At 40.6% G+C, this 19,829-nt stretch overlaps 1 protein-coding gene across 2 annotated transcripts in view; it reads right to left on the minus strand.

The window, feature by feature from the left end:
- LOC124709136 (protein ABHD18) overlaps positions 1–19,829 on the minus strand; it is a 180,656-nt gene that overhangs the window by 138,975 nt on the left and 21,852 nt on the right. For both annotated transcript variants that reach the window (XM_047240803.1, XM_047240802.1), the window contains exons 3-5: positions 7,794–7,976; positions 7,604–7,716; positions 7,387–7,525 (exon numbers count right to left, since the gene is read on the minus strand). In XM_047240803.1, the coding sequence (XP_047096759.1) occupies positions 7,387–7,525; positions 7,604–7,716; positions 7,794–7,976 (435 nt within the window). The remainder of the gene's footprint in view (positions 1–7,386; positions 7,526–7,603; positions 7,717–7,793; positions 7,977–19,829) is intronic.

Consider the following 19,829-nt stretch of genomic DNA (forward strand, 5'->3'; position numbering starts at 1 on the left):
AATTTCTTTTCATGGGGTGTTAGATGTTTCTTTTGATCAAAATTGTAATTAAATTTCTAATATTACTTGTTATATAGCTGTTTCTATGTTCTTGTAGCCATAGGAAGTATATTTGTGGAAATAACCATTTGTTAAACAGGAAAGGATTACAATGAAAGACAGTAAGACACAAGTAGTTCCCACCCACTACATTATTCAGAGTCTACTTAATCAAGTAGCCCAACTGCGGTCTGAAAATAATGAATTGTTGAGTCAATAGTTCGACATCTAGTGCAATCTCTCCCATACTAGATTTATCAGCAGCCACCCTTGTGACTCCCTTTTCTGGCAAGCCAAGCGAGGATATAGAAGCATTTTTTGCTTATTTGTTAACAGCCACTAAACTTGGTTCTTGGTCAGATGAACAGATGTTGCAAATGACAAAGTTAGGGTTAATAGGGGAAGCTAAGGTGCATGTACTATATCATGAGGAGTTACAAAATGCATTAACTTTCGAAGAATTGAAACAAGGTTTGCTCAAAGGGTTTAAAAAGCAGAACAGTTGCTGTTTTTATACGGTGCAGTTGAACACCAAGTCCCGAAGGCACAAAAAAACAATAGAAAGCTTTGTGGATAGAATACGAAAGGTTAATAGTAACACTTACCAATTCTCAGGCAGTGATGAAACCAATATGTATACTCTACAAGAAGCAGAGAATAGAGCCTTAGATACTTTTTTGAGAGGATTGTCACCCGAAACATTGCGCCGTGTTAGTGCAGAATTTCCAAAGAATTTAACTGATGCAGTGAATTTGCTATAGCTTTAGAGGAAACAGAAGCTGCGATGAGGTGCAAAGAAAGAAAAAATGTATTTTCCACAGGGATCTATTGCTTCAGATGTGATCGGCAGGGACACATGGCAAAAAGCTGTCACCAATCACAGTGTACAAATTGTCTAAGGATGGGCCACACATATCTTGAGTGTAGCAGTACTGGGAAATTTGCAAACAGGGGTCCGTTAAACAGGAATGGGAACCCTGGAACCACCACCAGGCGTTCTCATTAATATTCCACATTATTAGAATGCATGCAAAGGTGGAGTGCTGGTTTCCAGGCACTATTAATGGTAAAACACATAGATTATTAGTCGAAACTGGGGCTCACGTGTCAGTCATAAGTAAACAGTGCACTGAGGTGAGGAGATATGACCCTCCAAGATATAAGTTAAGTGGTGTAGGTGGAGGTGATATACATTCAGTAGGTTGTACGTCACTGACATTTCACATTGAGGGTGTTTAAGATTCCAGGAGTTTTGGAAGTTGTATCAAAGGCAAGCGACAAATATGATGCTATTCTAGGGTTAGATTTCCTAAATAAACATCAATGTCATAATCAACTTCGGGCAGCAAACAGTGGAGCTTAGCGGAACATTGTTTCGATTGGGTGACACAGCTGCCAAGGACGCTCTGCCATAAGATCCCTCACCCCGGAAAGAGGAATCAACTAAACTGCGAGCAATGTTCTTGAAGATAGGTTCATGGGATAAAATACCATTTGGTACAGGAAAGCTACTTTGGATGGACATTAATGCTGCTTTACCTGCAACCAAACTAGCACATTGTTTTGTGTGCAAGAGTATAGATCGTGCTGCAACAATTGATGGAATACAGAAAATACCAGTGCATGTACAGTGTTACAAAAAGGTACGGCCAAACTTTCAGGAAACATTCCTCACACACAAAGAAAGAAAATATGTTATGTGGGCACGTGTCCAGAAACGTTTACTTTCCACGTTAGAGCTCATTTTATTACTTCTCTTCAAATCACATTAATCACGGAATGGAAACACGCAGCAACAGAACGTACCAGTGTGACTTCAAACACTTTGTTAAAGGAAATGTTCAAAATGTCCTCCGTTAGCGAGGATACATGCATCCACCCTCCGTCGCATGGAATCCCTGATTCGCTGATGCAGCCCTGGAGAATGGCGTATTGTATCACAGCCGCCCACAATATGAGCACGAAGAGTCTCTACATTTGATAACGGGGTTGCGTAGACAAGAGCTTTCAAATGCCCCCATAAAAGAAAGTCAAGAGGGTTGAGGTCAGGAGAGCATGGAGGCCATGGAATTGCTCCGCTTCTACCAATCCATCGGTCACCGAATCTGTGTTGAGAAGCGTACGAACACTTCAACTGAAATGTGCAGGAGCTCCATCGTGCATGAACCACATGTTGGGTCGTACTTGTAAAGGCACATGTTCTAGCAGCACAGGTAGAGTATCCCGTATGAAATCATGGCGATGAATCGAGGAAGTACAGTACATACTTACGAAACTAAAATGAGCTCTAACATGGAAATTAAGCGTTTCCGGACACATGTCCACATAACATCTTTTCTTTATTTGTGTGTGAGGAATGTTTCCTGAAAGTCTGGCCGTACCTTTTTGTAACACACTGTAGATAGTTTTGGGGCAGAAGACAAGGAGTTATGAAAGGGAATGTTATTAGCTAACATAAGTGCCTTAGAGGAGGGCGATTCTGATTGGTCAGATGTAGACAATAGTGACAAACCAGCTGCCTACAAAACTGCATTGTGCCAGAAGATATCACACTTAAAAGGAAATGAACAGGATATGATAGAAGCAGTGTTGAGCGAGTTTCACGAACTGTTTAGTTCACAGGGATCACTATCAACAACAAACGTCACACAACACACGATTCCAACAAGAGATAATGCCCCAGTTTATAAGAGACCATACAGAGTTCCTCACCAGTTACAACCAATACTTGATGAATTCACAGATCAGCAGTTTAAGGATGGTATAATAGAGCCTTCAGATTCGCCATACAGTGCAAACATAATTGTGCCAAAAAAAACTGCTGACGGTGCAAAACATTATAGATCCTGCCATGATTACAGGCATTTAAATAGCAAAACAATTTCAGACATGTACCCAGTACTGAATATCATAGATACCACTGCCATCTCAGCAACAGTAAATATTTCTCTACAACCAACTTGAGGAGCACGTACCATCAAATAGAAGTTGCACTAGAGGACAGACATAAAACTGCTTTCTCCACACCTTCAGGTTGTTGGCAATTCTTAAGAAACCTTTCACAATAAAGACTGCCCCTGCAACATTCCAAAGATTGGTAGACGGTGTGTTACATGGATTAAAAACTGACAATGTATGATATACCTCGATGACATAATCGTATTTTTAAAAAACATCAAAGAGCATGCGATTCGCTTACAAGAAGTTTTCCAACATCTCACAGATGCTAAATTAACATTAAATTTAGAAAAGTGTCACTTCACATTAAAGAAAGTAACATATTTAGGCCATGTTATCAGTGAACACGGTATCCAAACCGATCCATGGCTAATAGCTGCAGTTAAAGATTTTCAAACGCCACAGTCTACCAAAGAAGTACAGCAATTTCTAGGTCTCTCAAATTATTATCGAAAGTTTGTAAAAGACTATGCAGAAATAGCATGACCTCTCATGCAGTTATTGAAAAAAGGTACTAAATTTCACTGGACAACAGAATGTGACACAGCACTGGAAACACAGAAATACAAATTAACACACAGTCCTGTATTAATCTACACAGATTTCAGCAAAGAATTCATCCTGTCATGCGATGCATCTGGACATGCTATCGGTGCAGTTTTGGGTCAAAACATTAACAGTGCAGAACATCCAGTAGCCTACGCATCCAGACAAGCATTCAGATAATTAAATATGGCAGAAAAGAATTACGAGTTATTGAGTATCATCTATGGTTTAAAATATTTCAGGTGCTATCTGTATGGGAATAAATTCCAGATAACCACAGACCATGCTGCTCTCAAATGGTTATTTGGGATAAAAGACACACATCAAGTCATTTGTCGCATTGATCCCTATGCCTCTCTGAAATGGACTTTGAAGTCATTCATAAACTGGGGAAGAAACACTCCAATGCAGATTGTCTTAGCAGAAAGGTAGCGGTATTAGAAGCAGTAGGTGGCAATGCAGCAGAATGGCGAAAAGCACAGGCTTCAGATGCAGATTACAAAAGATATGTGACACAGCGGCAGTTTTGTTTAGAGGATGGGGTCCTGTGTTCAACAACTAGTCTCGGGCCAAGAATCATGGTTCCCAAATGCCTCCAACAGGAAGTCATGTAAGAGGCCCATGAATACATTAAGCAGATTCAGAAAGATGTGGGTTTCAGTAGTTATTGGGAGATGAAGAGGCTCTCACAGGATAGAGTAAGATGGAGAGCTGTGTCAAACCAGTCTTTGGACTGAAGACCATAACAACAACAACATCACAACAATACTTGGCACCAACAAATATTCAGTAGATACAATACAAATATAATTTATGTTAAGTTTTTACTAATTTTATATTATCTGTCTGATACAACAGTATTTATAAGACACAGGATGTCCAAAGAGGAATGGTCAAAACTCAGAGATATGACAGAAACGATCATCGGAAGTAAAGAAGCCTTGTAAACATGGGATATAAAATGTATACCATAAGAGATATGGACACTTGTTCAGTAGAAGAGATGTATTTCACAGTAGCAAAGATGGCCAAGTGCTTATAGCTCTTAAGGTATGCATTTTAGAGCTCATGTTTAGCAGACATTTTTGCTTTGAATGATCACATCTGTCATATCCCTGAATATTGACCATTCCTCTAGAGACACCCGTATAACGAAGTGTAACTACTAGTTTTGGTTTGTATGAGACTTGCAGTGAACATACACAAATCTATTCCTAATTTCTGCTATAGGAACTGCATCATTTAAAGTTCATTTTTTCCTTCTCTGCAATAAGCAGCTTTATTAATTAAGTCAGCTTTGTCCTTTGTTGGAAATAAAATCCTTTATTTTAGACAAGTAAGAAACATAGGGAAATAGTAAATACAAAATAACTTCAGTCAGTAATTAGAATGAACCACACTGTTTAAACAAGCTGATAACTGTCAGAAAGGACAAGCACGGAAATGTATTTTAATGAGAGGGCTACTCGCACTTTTACCATTGAGGATGCTGTGGTGCTTGAAACTTGACTTGTCTTTTGCAATTATAGTAGTTGTTACCTCATGATATAAATACGAGAAAACAGCAGCTCTTGAAATTTAAATCTTGTTATGCCACAGTCAAGAAACAGTTAAAGTTGCTAAGATTGATCAGTTGCTGCATTCAGACTGCCATTTTCAGTAAGTTCTGACTTGCTGGCAGTTATGGGGAAGGTGTTGAGCTCTATTGCTTAATATTTCGAACCATAAAGTTTCTAGTTCTGTAAGAGCACCATTGTTATGCTATCAGGTTCACCAACCATAAGCATGAAATGAGGGACTACACAAAGCAACAAGGAATCGTGTCCCGAGTCTGGGGGAAAAAAAGAAAGTTGGAGGCTGGAGGGTCAATTTACAGGAATACACCAGGGCTGTTTAATGCCCAAATGATCTTTGTGTGGCGCAACTGATTTAGTGGAACCAACTTTCATAGCAATGTATCAGCTTCTTACCTTTATAGCACTTCCCATATTCCACATTTTACTTTTACAATAAACAATTCTGAATGACTGATGGGGACCTAAGTTCCAACAAGCCATCTGGAGTAGGCTGATTAACTGTGATCCACCACAATTTGCCCACCTGTGCTAACCTCTTCATATCACTAAAGCACTTACACCCATGTCCTCAATTATTTGTTGGATATACTCCAATTTCTGTCTTTCCATACAGTTTTTGCCCTCTATAGTTCTCTCTAGTACCATGAAAGTTGTCCCCTAATGTTTTAACATCTCTTTTAACACTCTGTTGTTTCTTCTAATATGTGTTTTTCCCATATTCCATCTCTCACCGATTCTATGGAGAACATCTTCATTTCTTACTTATCGGTTCACTTAATAGTCAGCACACTTCTGTAACAACACACTCAAATGCTGTGATTCTCATCTCTCTCTCTCTCTCTCTCTCTCTCTCTCTCTCTCTCTCTCTCTCCCGCCCCCTCCCCTCCCTCTCTCTCAGCCCATGATGCACTTCCATCAATGCTGTGCTCTTGACATACATTCTCAGAAATTTCTTGCTCACATTAAGGTTAATGTGTAATACTGGTAGATTTCGCTTAACGAGGAATGCTCACTTTGCTTGTGCTAGTGTGCTTCTTATATCCACCTTGCCTTGTCTGTCATGTATCATCTAGCTTGCAAGGTATCAGGCTTTCTTCTCTTCTATCTACTATGTGGTCTCCAATCCCACTTCTGATAACCCTCATTACTTTCCATATTCTGCACTCAGCAAATTGTTCATTCCATGCACCAGCTTCTATAATTCTTCTTCACTTTCGCCGATGCAGTAATGACATCAGTGAACCTTATCATTGATATTATCCTTTCAGCCTGAATTTTAATCTCACTGCCAAATCTTACACTTTTAATAGGTTGGTACATAAGTTTGTAGCATTTTTGTTTTGCATGTTAGTATTATGGTTGCTATGGGTTTATTTATTGATTATAATTTTATATTTGTAGTTCACTTTTTTTATTTGAGTTTATACATTCTCATTTGGATGTCGTGAGTGGAACTGTAGGTGCTAGAAAATGGAGTGCCAAGTGGAGAAATCAGAAACATTTCCTACATGTTATTCTGTCTGCATTCTATAAAGGGGTGACAGCAGCATAGGCATCAAGAGACATTTGTGCCACGTATGGGGATAATGCCACTGGACAGAGCACCACAAGAAAATGGTTCTCTTTTTTTAAGGAGGATCGTTTTGACATTAGTGACTGTCCACATTCAGGAAGAACTTTGGGGTTTTATGAAGATTGTTTAAATGCATTAATCCAGAAAGATTCATGTCAGTGTACTTGACAACTGGCAAATGTGATGAACTGTGATCATTACATCACGTGCGACATTTGCATGCAACCACCAACATGAGACATTTGGATGCAATGGGAAAGCTTCAAAAATCGGCTTGGGGATTAACAACTTCACTGGATGGTGCAGTGGCTAACGCATCTGCCTAGTAAGCCGAAGATCCCGGGTTCAAATACTAGCCTGGCACACATTTTTACTCATCACCACTGATTCCATTTAATTGTTGTGATGAAACTGACATCAGTAATCCCTTCCCTTTCATTTCCTTTTTCTCTCCTCCACTTTCGGTTTACATATAAGATTACGATAGTATGACTTGATGCCACAGAATGGTTTATTCATCTATTAATGTGCAAGCAATATATTTAATGCATGGACGTTGATTTGCACTGTCTTTCACGCATGTAAGTAATTTTTCTGTATTTTGATTTATCATTGAAGTTTCATTTTTTATTGTTTCTTTTTCATTAGACATTTATTAAGCTTTGGAATACATGATGTAGCCAGTATACTTACGTGTCCTCCCATTGATATTCCAGTTAAACCGAGGGGTCCAAACCCAGACTTCTCACACCAGTGAAGAATTGCCAGAGATTCTAGTATCAGGCAACCACCCATAACAAATATGTCGGAAACATTATGGAGACTGGAACGACTGAAACAGGAAATATGAACATTTAGGTCATGGTGATGAAATAATTTCTAATGTGGGCTAAAATAATAGATAACTTACACTTGATCCTTAGGCTTTCGCAGGCCATAAAATGGATTCTCCAGCAATACAGCACCAATACCAGATTCCTTTATAAGTGGTTTAGCCATTATTTGTCTTCTCCTCCAGTATCCCTGAGGAATGGTGATTTTAATTTATAATTACCAGTATTCACTATATTGTTTAAAATGGCATCTGTGCTGCAACTTACATGGTCACCTGTACCAGCCAAATGGATGCATACTGGTCTGTATTGCTTTGATTGCCATTCAGCTGGGAGAACAGCCTGAAAATAGGCAGTTTCTGCTTCTTTAGGCAAAATGTTGGGCAGGTGCTTCACAAATGGTGACAAAAAATTTCCTTCAAGGATCCTATAGTCTCCCACAGTTTCATCCTGAAATAATTATTAGGAAACAATTGCATCAGAATTGTGTTTTACCAGTACTAAAATCAGTATTTTATTTGATTATCAAGAATTGTCGGTTGTGCTGTGTGTTATAAGGAGACATCATACCAACAGCTTATACTCCTTCTTTTAATATACTACTGAATTGCCAGAAACTTGCATTACAGCAACGAACAGCTTGCGATGTACATGTATGGATCAGATCCAAGTACATATTTGCATTGTCAGTTTAACACAATAATGATCACATACACTATGTCATTACCAGTGTATATAATTTTTAAATACAACAGCATCACACAAAATTACACATCTACTGTACAGTCAACCTATACGATTTTATTTCTATTCAACCACACGTAAGAACATATCTTGAGTTTGCTATCCATCCATGCACATTTTAATTCTGTTAAGTTGTATGTCTATTTCCAATTCTTTGAACTTAGTATCTATTCACTGTCTGAATAGAAATGATTTTCCATAAGCAATAGCTTTATTGTTAGCCTAAATTTCTCTTTCAAGTTAAAATTTGAAATGCAAAATGGTAAACAGTTATACAGTTTTTATTGCCATATAAGCAGCACTTCTGTCAAGTTATGCTGTGTTGTGTTGTGGAACTATTAACTGGCAGCATGGATATATACAGCTTCATTTTTACTGAACTTGTTTTCATGTGCCCATGTGAACAATAGTATTTTATACATGTACAAACTGTAGAAAGTTAAAATTTTAGGTTTTTTGAATAGTGGCCTGCAGCTATCTGGTCTTCTTAGATTAGCCACTATTTTGATGGTAACTTTCTGCAGATTGAAACATCTTTTTTGTATTGACTCAGCTGACCCATATTTCCATTCCATAGCTCATAATACATTAGAATATGATAAATACACCATTTCCATAAGGTCATCTGTTACCAGAGGTTTAATGTTTTAGAGATCAAATATAGCTGAACTTTGTTTGCTTGTTAACATGCCAACGTAGTCTTTCCACAGTAAACAAAATGGAAGCTATTAGCTAAATACTGCAACTATAAGATCTGGCACGAATCAAAGTTTATTGTAAGAAAAGTTTATTCTTACAGCCTCAGTTTCAAGACATAAATGACTGACAACTAGTTTCAGTCATATATAATGACCATCTTCAAATCTGAGTGTTCACTACTAGTCATCAACCAAAATAATTTAGGCAAAAGTTTTCAGCCTGAAGTTGATGTACAATAAAGGATTGCTGAATATGTTACATAGCAATATAAACATTTATCAAGCGTCTGATGCTGGTACGTTAGAATTTCTTTACTGTGTAAGTCCTTGCTGATAACTTTCACCCTGAAGATATTGACCAATTGCAAACTCTGAATACTCAGATCTGAAGATGATCGATCATTATCTACGATCAAAGCTAGTCATCAGAATTTGTGTCATGGAACTGAGTCTATAAAAACAAACTTTTCTTAAAATATGTACAGTTGAAATACTTCTCACAATGAAATGTCGCGCATTATCAACAGTTTATTTGTGACAGAATGTTTGTGTTACCAAAAAGCTGTGCAAGTTGCAGAAAAAAAGGGTGAGGTGGAGGCAAGAAGTCAGAATCAGTTGCTAACTCAAGAATACACATTCATATTGGGATGATAAAATACCAAGCATGCTTAAGAACATCTGTGTGCCAAGCATAATTTTTGTACTCAGTTACCACTACAAACACACATTGAGATGTGGTCAGTTTTCAGACAGGTTAAAACAGTCATTAGCAATATTATCTTCATGAAAAGGGAATGAGAGATAAACAGTCCATTATAGACTGACTTTTTGTTATTAGCACTTCCTGAGATTTTTGAGACCACCAGTGCACATTATTTTCATTCAAATTCACAGTTTGATTTCAGGAAAGTATTCAACAAAAATATCATTCACTCATTTTGTGTGACATAACTGCAGCACCATATGAAATGCTGACAACAGTAAGTATCTAATTTAGTTTTATCAAACAATGGAAACTCCAGGTAGGAATATCAACAATGTGGGAAAGATAGATTGATACTTACTATACAGAAGACACGTCAAGCTGTAGACAGGCACGAGTAAAAGACACTCACATGTAGCTTTCAGCCACAGCCTTCACCAGTAAAGACATTCACGTACACGCAAAAGCAAGCACACCTCATTCACACACGAGTGCCAACTTCAGCATCTCGGGCCAGAATGCAACACCACATAGGATGTAACAGTGATCTGGAGGGGGTGGGGAAGGTGGAGGGGGAGGGGAAATGGGATGAGAAGGGGAGGGTAGGGTAAGGGGAAATGGGACGGGAAGGGGAAGGGGAGGGATAGTAGGGGTGTACAGGTGGGGAGAGAGACGAATGCTGTCTGGTGGAGCATGCAGGTATTAGACTCCAACAGGTGCAGCATCAAGAAGTTGTGGGGCAGGGAGTTGGGGAAAAAAAGAAACAAAAAATGAGAGGAGTGGGGAAAGATGGGCAGATGAGTTGGCAGACGGCTGCAAATAAACAGGGTGGGAGACGAGAATGGGAGAAGATGATAGGACATAGGAGATGGAAACTGTTGGGTGGAGGGTGTGGGGACAGTATGTTACTGTAGGTTGAGGCCAGGGTAATTAAGGGAGCAGAGAAAGTGTTGCAAGGATAACTCACATCTGTGCAGTTCAGAAAAGCAGAGAATGGAGAGAAGGATCCAGATGACCCGGGTTGTGAAGCAGCCATTGAAATCAAGTGTGTTATGTTCAGCTGCATGTTGTGCCACAGGGTGGTCAGTTTGCTCGAGGCCACAGTTTGGCAGTGGCCAATCATCCTGGTGGACAACTGGTTGGTAGTCATACCAATATAAAAAGCTGTGCAATGGCTGCAGGAGAGCTGGAAAATGGTTGGTTGGTTTGTGGGGGTTAAAGGGCCCAGACTGCGACGGTCATCAGTCCCTTTCTCCAAAAAACTAAAATCACCCACAGAGAATGAAAAACGAACAACAGAAAAGACGGCAGACGACAAAGGACAAGAGAGACTCAGACAGAGATCAGACAAAACAAATTAAAATCACACAGAGTGTGACAGTGGTTGGCCGACCATAGAGAAAACAAAAGGAAAAGCCAACCACTGAGAAACATATTAAAAACTCAGTATAAAATCGTAGGCCATGTCATAGCTGCTTTCACAGGTGGCCCGGCCCCTTATGGGGCAGGATGTACCTGTGACAGGACTGAAAAGGGAGTGCTGGGTGGGTGGATTGGGCAGGTTTTGCACAAGTCTACCACAGGGATATGATCCTTTGTGGCAGGGAGTTGGGATTTATCCTTACAACGCATTCTCCATTCCCGTAATTATCCTGGCCGCAACCTATGGTAACATACTGTCCCCACACCCTCCACCCAACAGTTTCCACTCTCTATGTCCTATTGATGTGTCGACAGAAGTGCCGATACAGTGTGGTTTGAGGAGACCGAAATGCACGCTATAAGCTCACGCAGGATGGCGTGAGGTCTGAAACAGGATACGTAATGAATGCTATAAAGAAAAGTACGTAGCTTCTGGAATACTTAACTTTAATCCATCATTTGTATACATCGTTCTTGATGAGACATGCTTGATACGATAACTATCAATTGCTATGGCGCCTTGCTAGGTCGTAGCCATTGACTTAGCTGAAGGCTATTCTAACTATCTTATCTGCAAATAAACGAGGCTTCGTCAGTGTTGCATCGCTAGCTAAGTTGTCCGTACAACTGGGGCGAGTGCTAGTAAGTCTCTCGAGACCTGCCGTGTGGTGGCGCTCGGTCTGCGATCACTGACAGTGGCGACACACGGGTCCGACATGTACTAATGGACCGCGGCCGATTTAAAGCTACCACCTAGCAAGTGTGATGTCTGGCGGTGACACCACACCTATCATCTCCTCCCCATTATCGTCTCACACTCTGTTTATTTGCAACCCTCTGCCAATGCATCCACCCATCTTTCCCTGCTCTTATAACTTTTCACTCCTTTTTACCCCACCGCCCTGCCCCACAATCTCCTGGCATTGCACCTGTTGTAGTCCAGTCCCTGCACACTCCACCAGACAGCTTTCATCTCTCTCCCCAGCCATACACTACTATCCTTTGCCCTTCCCCTTCTCCTACCCCTTCCCCACCCCCTCCAGATTGCTGCTTGCATCCCACGTGATGTTGCATTCAGGCCCGAGATGCTGGAGTTGGCAGTCACATGTGCATGAGGTAAGCTTGCTTGGGTGTGTATGTGAATGTTGTATGGGTGTCTCTCCTTACTGACAAAGGCTGTAGCCAAAAGCTACATGTGAGTGTCTTTTAATCGTGTCTGTCTGCAACCTGACGTGTCTTCGTTGTGGTAAGTAGCAATCTATCTTTTCCACATTGTTAGTTTCATTTTATGAAATAATTTGATTGTTTAAGTTTGTGGAAGTATACCCTACCAGGTGACAGGGAATGTCCCAGAAACAGAGTTAAAGTGGTTAACTGCACACATATTTTATTCATGAAACTTGACACAATAGCTAATCCACTAGATATCATTGCTCACAATGTTAACAAGTCAAAGACACCACAGTGTAGATGTTCCTCTCCTTGCCCACCAGTTATGCATGTCCTAATCGATATTAGTCGATATCCACACAGGAGGCCCCCCCCCCCCCCCCCCCGACCCCCGTAGTGCAGAGCATGAAGGGAAGATTTGGCTGGACTAATGTTAAGTGTATGACCAGCTATGCTGTGGCTGGCTGCACTGCAGGGCACAGTTACCATTTCTCAAAGTTGTGATGCATGTGGCACTGTTGCTGTATGCCTGGTACAGGAGCAGGTGGTATGGTAGACGGCCAGCACTTTCAAACTGGGACTCTGGTGGGGTTGGGGGAAGGGATTGTTGGGAGGGAGGGAAGGAAGTGATGGTGGTGTGATGTTGTCACCTCTCCAACAGTATCTGGCCCAGCCTATGGCAAGGATGTAGGCGGTGATCATGGTAGGACTCTGGGGCAGGTGATGTGAGGACGCCATTTGTGGGATGATATGGAGGCATAGCTGATATTGATGGGTAGGATGTACACATGGTCAAGGCATCATATATGTGTAACATCATCTGTCAGAGCATCTTTATTGAGTGCTGTGAGGTACAAACCATTATTGACCAATTTGATGGTGATGTCATAAGGGTTGAAATCACTGAGCTCAAGCTTAATGATAATGGGGAGGGCTGTGTGGGGGCTGGCTGTCCACATGCCGGGTAATGGGGGTTCATCAACTTTGTTGTTTGTCGTGCCTCGAGGTGGTTATGTCCTGGAGACCCAAGCCTGTTTCAGGCAGTTAATCGAAACAGTTGATGGTCTGTCATTAATCAGAATATCAAATGTATGTGTGTTTCTCTTAAGAACTTTGAAGGGTCCTGTGTATGGCGGCTGTTGTGCTGGTCGGACCTCATCATCCCATAACATGACATATTCAAAATTGAAGAGTGCTTTATAAATGAAAACCTACAACACTGAGTGTGGAGCAGAAGGTGACACATGAATATGTCTAATCTGAAACTTTCTGGGAGATTAAAACTGTGCCATGGAAATGGAAATGAAGTCCCATGCTTCTTTACAGAGCATAGGGGAACGATGCGGGAGACCCGCACCGCCTTACTAGGCAAGGTCCAAATGGAGGTGGTTTGCCGTTGCCTTCCTCCGACCGTAATGGAAATGAATGATGATGATGAAGACGACACAACAACACCCAGTCATTCGAGACAGGAAAAATTCCTGACCCCGCCGGGAATCGAACCCGGGACCCCATGCTCGGGAAGCGAGAACGCTACCGCGAGACCACGAGGGGCGGACAAAACCGTGCCATACCGAGACTCAAATTTGGGACCTTTGCCTCTTGCAGGCAAGTGCTCTACTGATTGAGCTACTCAAGCAACGACACACAGCCCATTCTCAGAGCTTTTCTTCCACCAGTACCTCAACTCCTACTTCCAAACTTCACAGACCCCCTCCTGTGAAACTTGCAAGGCTAGTACTCCTGTAACAAAGGATATTGTGGAGACATGGCTTACCCACAGGCTAGGGAATGTTTCCAGAATGAAATTTTCACTATACAAGCATGACTCACGACACACCCTCACAGCTTTACTTCCACCAACCCTCATCTCCCACCTTCCAGACTTCACAGTAGCTCTCCTATGAAACCTGCAAGACTAATACTCTAGCAAGAAAAGATATTGCACAGAGATGGCTTAGCCACAGAGTGGGGGACATTTACAGCACGAAATTTTCACTCTTTAGCAGAATGTGCATACAGTTTTAATCTGCCAGGAAGTTTCGTATCAGTACACACTCTGCCACAGAGTGAAAATTTCATTCTGGAAACGTCCCGCAGTCTGTGGCTAAGCCAAGTCTCTGCAATATCCTTTCTTCCAATAGTATTAGGCTTGAAGTTTCACAGGAGAGCTTCTGTGAAGTTTGGAAGGTAAGGGACTAGGTACTGGTGGAAGTAAATTCGTGACAAGTCATGAGTTGTGCTTGGGTAGGTCAGTCTGTAGAGCACTTGTCTGTGAAAGGCAAAGGTCCAAAGTTTGAATCTCAGCCTAGCACACAGTTTTAATCTTCCATAAAGTTTCGTGTCAGTGCATACTCTGTTGCAAAGTGAAAATTTCATTCAGGACGTTTAATGTGGTCTTTCATTTGTTGAACTAGTGTTGGAAGATCCATATGCTCAGGGTATAACAAAACTGCCAGAATGCACCAGTGATTTCCCATACTGCATTTCGGCCTGAGACATTTGTAGGTCCTCTTTGAAGACAGTTCAGACACCAAGTAGTAACTTAATTAAAGCTTTGGTCCACAATCTGCCATGTCACATAAGGATGGCTTCGAGAGACCCGTGCCATACCATCTTTCAACTAACCCATTACTCTTTGGCTGATAGGTTGTAGTGCAGTTGCATTTCATTCCACAGAGGTTACACAGCGTGCTGAACTGTGTTGACTTGAACTGGTGCCCTTGGTTTGTAGTTATCGTGTTTGGTGTGCTGAAATGTGCTGCCGATGTTTCTGTAAAGGAATGGATGGTAGACTCTGCCATGATGTCTTTAAGGGGGACCATTTACACCCACCGGGACTCTCTGTCTACCACTGACGGTAGATACTTGAATCCCTCTGAGTTCAAGAGAGGGCCAACAAAAATCAATGTGTACATGGCAATTGAAATTTTAAAATAACTGTGGTTGAGCATGTCTTCCAACTTTATTGTATTGGCACAGTACACATTCTTGTGTCCAGGTGTGGCAGTCTTACTTGATGTTGGGCCACACGAAGCATTCTGTAATGGGCCAGACTGCGCACCTGACGCCCGGGTGAGGCTTGCTGTGGAGATGGTTTAAAATTGCATGACACATGGTTTGTGGCATCAACAGACAGATCCTATTAAGAGAGGTTAGTGTTTGTCCCTGGAACAGTGCACTGTGCAATTTGTAAGCCAGTAGCATCATCGCACATCAATTCTGCGATGCTCTCATCATTGCACTGGTCGGTGGCTAGTTCCTCATAATCAAGTTGGAGGGAAATGACATTGATTCATGATACGTAGTTGGCAATGACACTGTCAGCCCCATGTAGCTGGTAGATATCCACAATGTACTGTGGGATAAGGTCCATTTGTCAGTACCATGGAGGGCTGACATCCTACGACGGATGCTGTGAAGCATCAACAAGTGCTTCATGGTCTGTAAAAATCATAACATGTTGCCCTCGAAATCTTCACGAAAGTATCTCAATGCCTCAAAAATTGTGAGAATTTCTCAGTCAAAGGCTGACCATTTGGACCGAGGGGATGCAAGTTTCCGTGAGAAGAAATGAAGAGAGTGTACCCCTCTGGCAATTAGCTGTTGCAGTGCAGCACCAATCGTGGTGTCGCTTGTACCAGTGGTGAGTGAGAGTTGTGCATCTGGAATGAGGTGGGCCAATGAGATTGTGTGTGCAAGGAAATCCTTAGGAAGTTGGAATGTGTCTTTCTTCTCCCTTCCTTGTTAGGTCCTGCCAGCACGTCGGTGAGGGGTGCTTGTAAGGCCACTGCTTGTGGCAGATGATGCCAGTTAAAGTTCCAAATTCCTAAGAATAAATGGAGCTCATGATAATTCTGGGGGAGGGGAAGCTGAGTGTCGGCTTGGTCCACGGTCGGCCTGATCCATGCGGCGCTTTATGTGCCCGAAAAAGATAACTTCTGTCTTCTGTAACATCCTAATATTAAGAAATTACTACATAAGGCCAATTTTAATGTCTAGATGGATTCATATCTCAATGGAATGATTTCTTGGAAGTTTTACATTCAGGATCTTATGAAGAAACTGCATGCTACTGGCTTCACCATCAGAATACTCTACATTGTTCTCTACAATGAAACACAGAAGCTCGGTACTTTGCCTGTTGCACAAAGTTACGTCTAAAATTTATGTTGTAGCTATGCGATAACCACATGAGTTCACATGCTTCCAACTACTGAGACCCATTAACAGAACAAAGATGTTAGTGTCACGTACACCAGAAATATGAGTTTAAATACTACTTGAGAAATACGATGCTCACTCCATTAAAAGAGTGTTTTGTTGTAGGATTCTGAAATTTACCACTAAGTGGGTAGACAATGGAATCATATTTGAGAGGATGTCATTCCAGTCCACATCTGGTCATCCTAATGCAGTTTTTGTAAATCACTTAAGATGAATACTGGGATGGTTTCTTTGAAAGTGCGCAGTTCATTTACTTCTCAGCCTTCCACAATTTGAACTTGTACTCTGCCTCTAATCAATTCATTGTCAGCAGGATGTCAACCTCTAAACTTCCTTCCTCCTACAAACACACAATTTGTAAGTCAAACCTATAAAGTGAATGATGAACACAATGTGAAAGTGTCAACAGTATGAAGTTATCTTCTCTCGTCGGCCCAGCAATTCTCACCATGTAATCCTCATGAGCAAACTGATGTAGTTCTTTTTTCTAAACTTGAGTACCATTTATTAACACCAATTTCCAATTCTGACTACACCCCTGGTGGTGTGTAGAAAACTGCCAATGAAGACTTTTGTTTCTTTAGATGTGTTCCATTTAAAGGGGTGCCTACAAGCTGCAAGGAATGCTCGGGCAAATCCTGGTAGAGACTGAAGATCTGCAATGCCTTAATAAGGCATAACTGAAAGCGATGCCGCAAAGCAGGACTTGCCTGCAGTTAGCTTCGCTTCCCCATTTCCAGGGTTCCCACAGGCAGTCTGTCCAGGCTTGTAATTTATGATGTAATTGTTTTGGTGGTTTCCCCTTCTTGTGTACACCAGGCAAAAATGTCCACACTTTCATATAAAATTTAACAAATGTAGGGAAACTGTCCACACAGAGTGAAAAGTGTTAGTAGGCGATGCCAATTCTATTTTCAACAAAGGCCTTACTGGCCGAAAGCTTTATTTGTGACAGTCTTTTTGTTGTGCCTATATGTGACTCAGCATCTTCACTATATGGTGAGTAGCAACTTTCCTTTTCATAATATTGTTACATTCCATCCTGAATTTTCCATTGTTTGATTTACACCATACTCACATATATGTAATAAAAGTTCATTGTTATCTGAAAAGAGTGGCAGTTAATCAAATCAAATAACAGAAGAGTAATAAATCAACACTAATATGAAGCTGACTATTACAAATGTTTAAAAGTGAAGATGCAGAAACAGGAGAAACTAGAAGATATATTACGCAGAGGAAGTGGGGTGGGTTGGGGTGGAGATACACTTATTGAAAAGCAAATGTTCATCACTTTCAGCCTGCTCAGATTTGGGCTACTTTCATTTTGTGTTACCTCACTTCCATTTAGATGTGTGTTTCTAGATGTCAATGCAGCATAATTACTGGAGATTCCCTTTCTCTATTTTGTCTGTTTCTGTATTTGGATAAGTTTATGAATTATTACATGCTTCTTGAACTGTTTTATGCACACTATGAAACTGGCTTACCACACAGAATAGTACATTTGCTATCCTTTAGCCCATTACTGTACTGATAAGATCTTATGTTCACTTTCACGTTATAAAATACAGGTTAAGCACGCAGTATACAGAAAAAGCAGCTATCCAGGCAATAGGAGTATGTGTGACGTTCACACGCGGAGGGCTTTATATAAGATAAAGCTCGTGTAACAAAGTCATTCATTACAGCGGGAAATTTATGCCTTTGCAGATGAGAAAAAGAAACGGTAAAGCTGATTTTAGTTGACTGGAGAAAAATTCTGAGTGAAAGTCTGCAATTACACTCATTTGTTAACATTAGGAATGGCCTCATAGTTCTTGGAATGGATATCTGATCAAAGAAAGAAATAAGAAATAGCAAAATCTTTAATGCTTAATGGAATAAACACTGGAAAAATAACAGAATGGCAATAGTGCTGGTGTATTTATTGCTGAAAAAAAAGGAAAAAAAAGTATTGAGCAGTGAGATAAATACCAGTTCAGAATGAAGGATAATTTGGTGAAGACAGGCATAAAAGGTAACTGATTGTGTCTACCAACCATCTTCAGAGAATACCAAAGTGGCTGAACACTTCCAAGAGTCTGCAAAATTCAAATTTCTCAACTACACTGCAGTAACAGGAATCAGTTTCAATGTACCACCAAGATACGTGTGGGATATTGTATAAAACATGTTCCTTACGTATCACCTTGAGTAGTATGTTGAGAAAAAAACTTGCAATGATGACATCCTACATCTCCTCATAACAAACATGTTCGAAGTGTTCAGTTAAGTGAACAAATGGAAATAAGTCGTGACCAGAAGGCTGCTAAACCATCAACAATTACTAATTTTGAAAGAATTGTTAAGGAAGGAGGAAAATATGTTGTAAAGTAGCTGATTGTCAAGAAACTGGTGGTAAACACTGAAAGCAAAATCTGGAGGGTGTGGAAACTACATGCAATTTTCTAAGGTGCATACTAGATTAGCTTCTTCTGTGTGTGGTACTGTGGCACAATGATTCAATGATAATGTTAGGATGGTGCCAGAAATGTAAAGTGAGCTTCGCATTCAAACAAAGCTAAAGTTTTATTGAACCAAAAAAACATGAATAAAGTAAAAACCAATGTAAGGACAACTAGGTAAGAATCATTCAAAGAATATAAAAGCACAATCTACTAAGAATACCTGAAAAATTTCAGACCCATGTAAAGTTACGTAATGGATCAAAATTACATACACAATTGCTTTTTAACTATACTGGCACTAAAATGGAAGATCACAGAAAGATAGCTGGACTATGATACTCTCTTTAAAAATATAGAGTATGGAACATGTGCCTACAGTTGATGCTTTTTTTCTCTACTTCTGAAAAGCCTTTAATACAGTTTTGGAGTGTTACCCTGTAAACAAAATATGGGCTTACAGAAGAACAGCCCACATACGTCTTGTTTCTCTGCCTGCCATGGAAGTGTAATCAGCAACTACGTCAGCTTCATCATTCTATCACAGGTGGTGTTAAATATGAGATCGTGTCACAAGAAACATCCTGCAGCAGCCACGCAAGTTGTTTGAACTCTTTACAACTAATTACTGTGGAAATTTTCAGGCAGTTCTGATGGAGGAGTCCTATGACACATCCGAAGCCTATCAGAAGTAAACAAAAATAGAAGCCGAGGTTTCCAGATGGAACTCTGTCTCTTCTCACTGCCAGCAATTCACCTTTTGTAACTTCACAGGACTTTAAACTTTGGCAGCCAAGTTAACTCTTAGAGATTGAGCAACACTACGTAGACTGTAATTGTTCCAACCAAGAGCATCAGTGTTTGTGTCCTTTAAAACTCACAATTATCAGCG

Source organism: Schistocerca piceifrons, chromosome 7, assembly GCF_021461385.2.
Source record: "Schistocerca piceifrons isolate TAMUIC-IGC-003096 chromosome 7, iqSchPice1.1, whole genome shotgun sequence".
NCBI lineage: Eukaryota > Metazoa > Arthropoda > Insecta > Orthoptera > Acrididae > Schistocerca > Schistocerca piceifrons.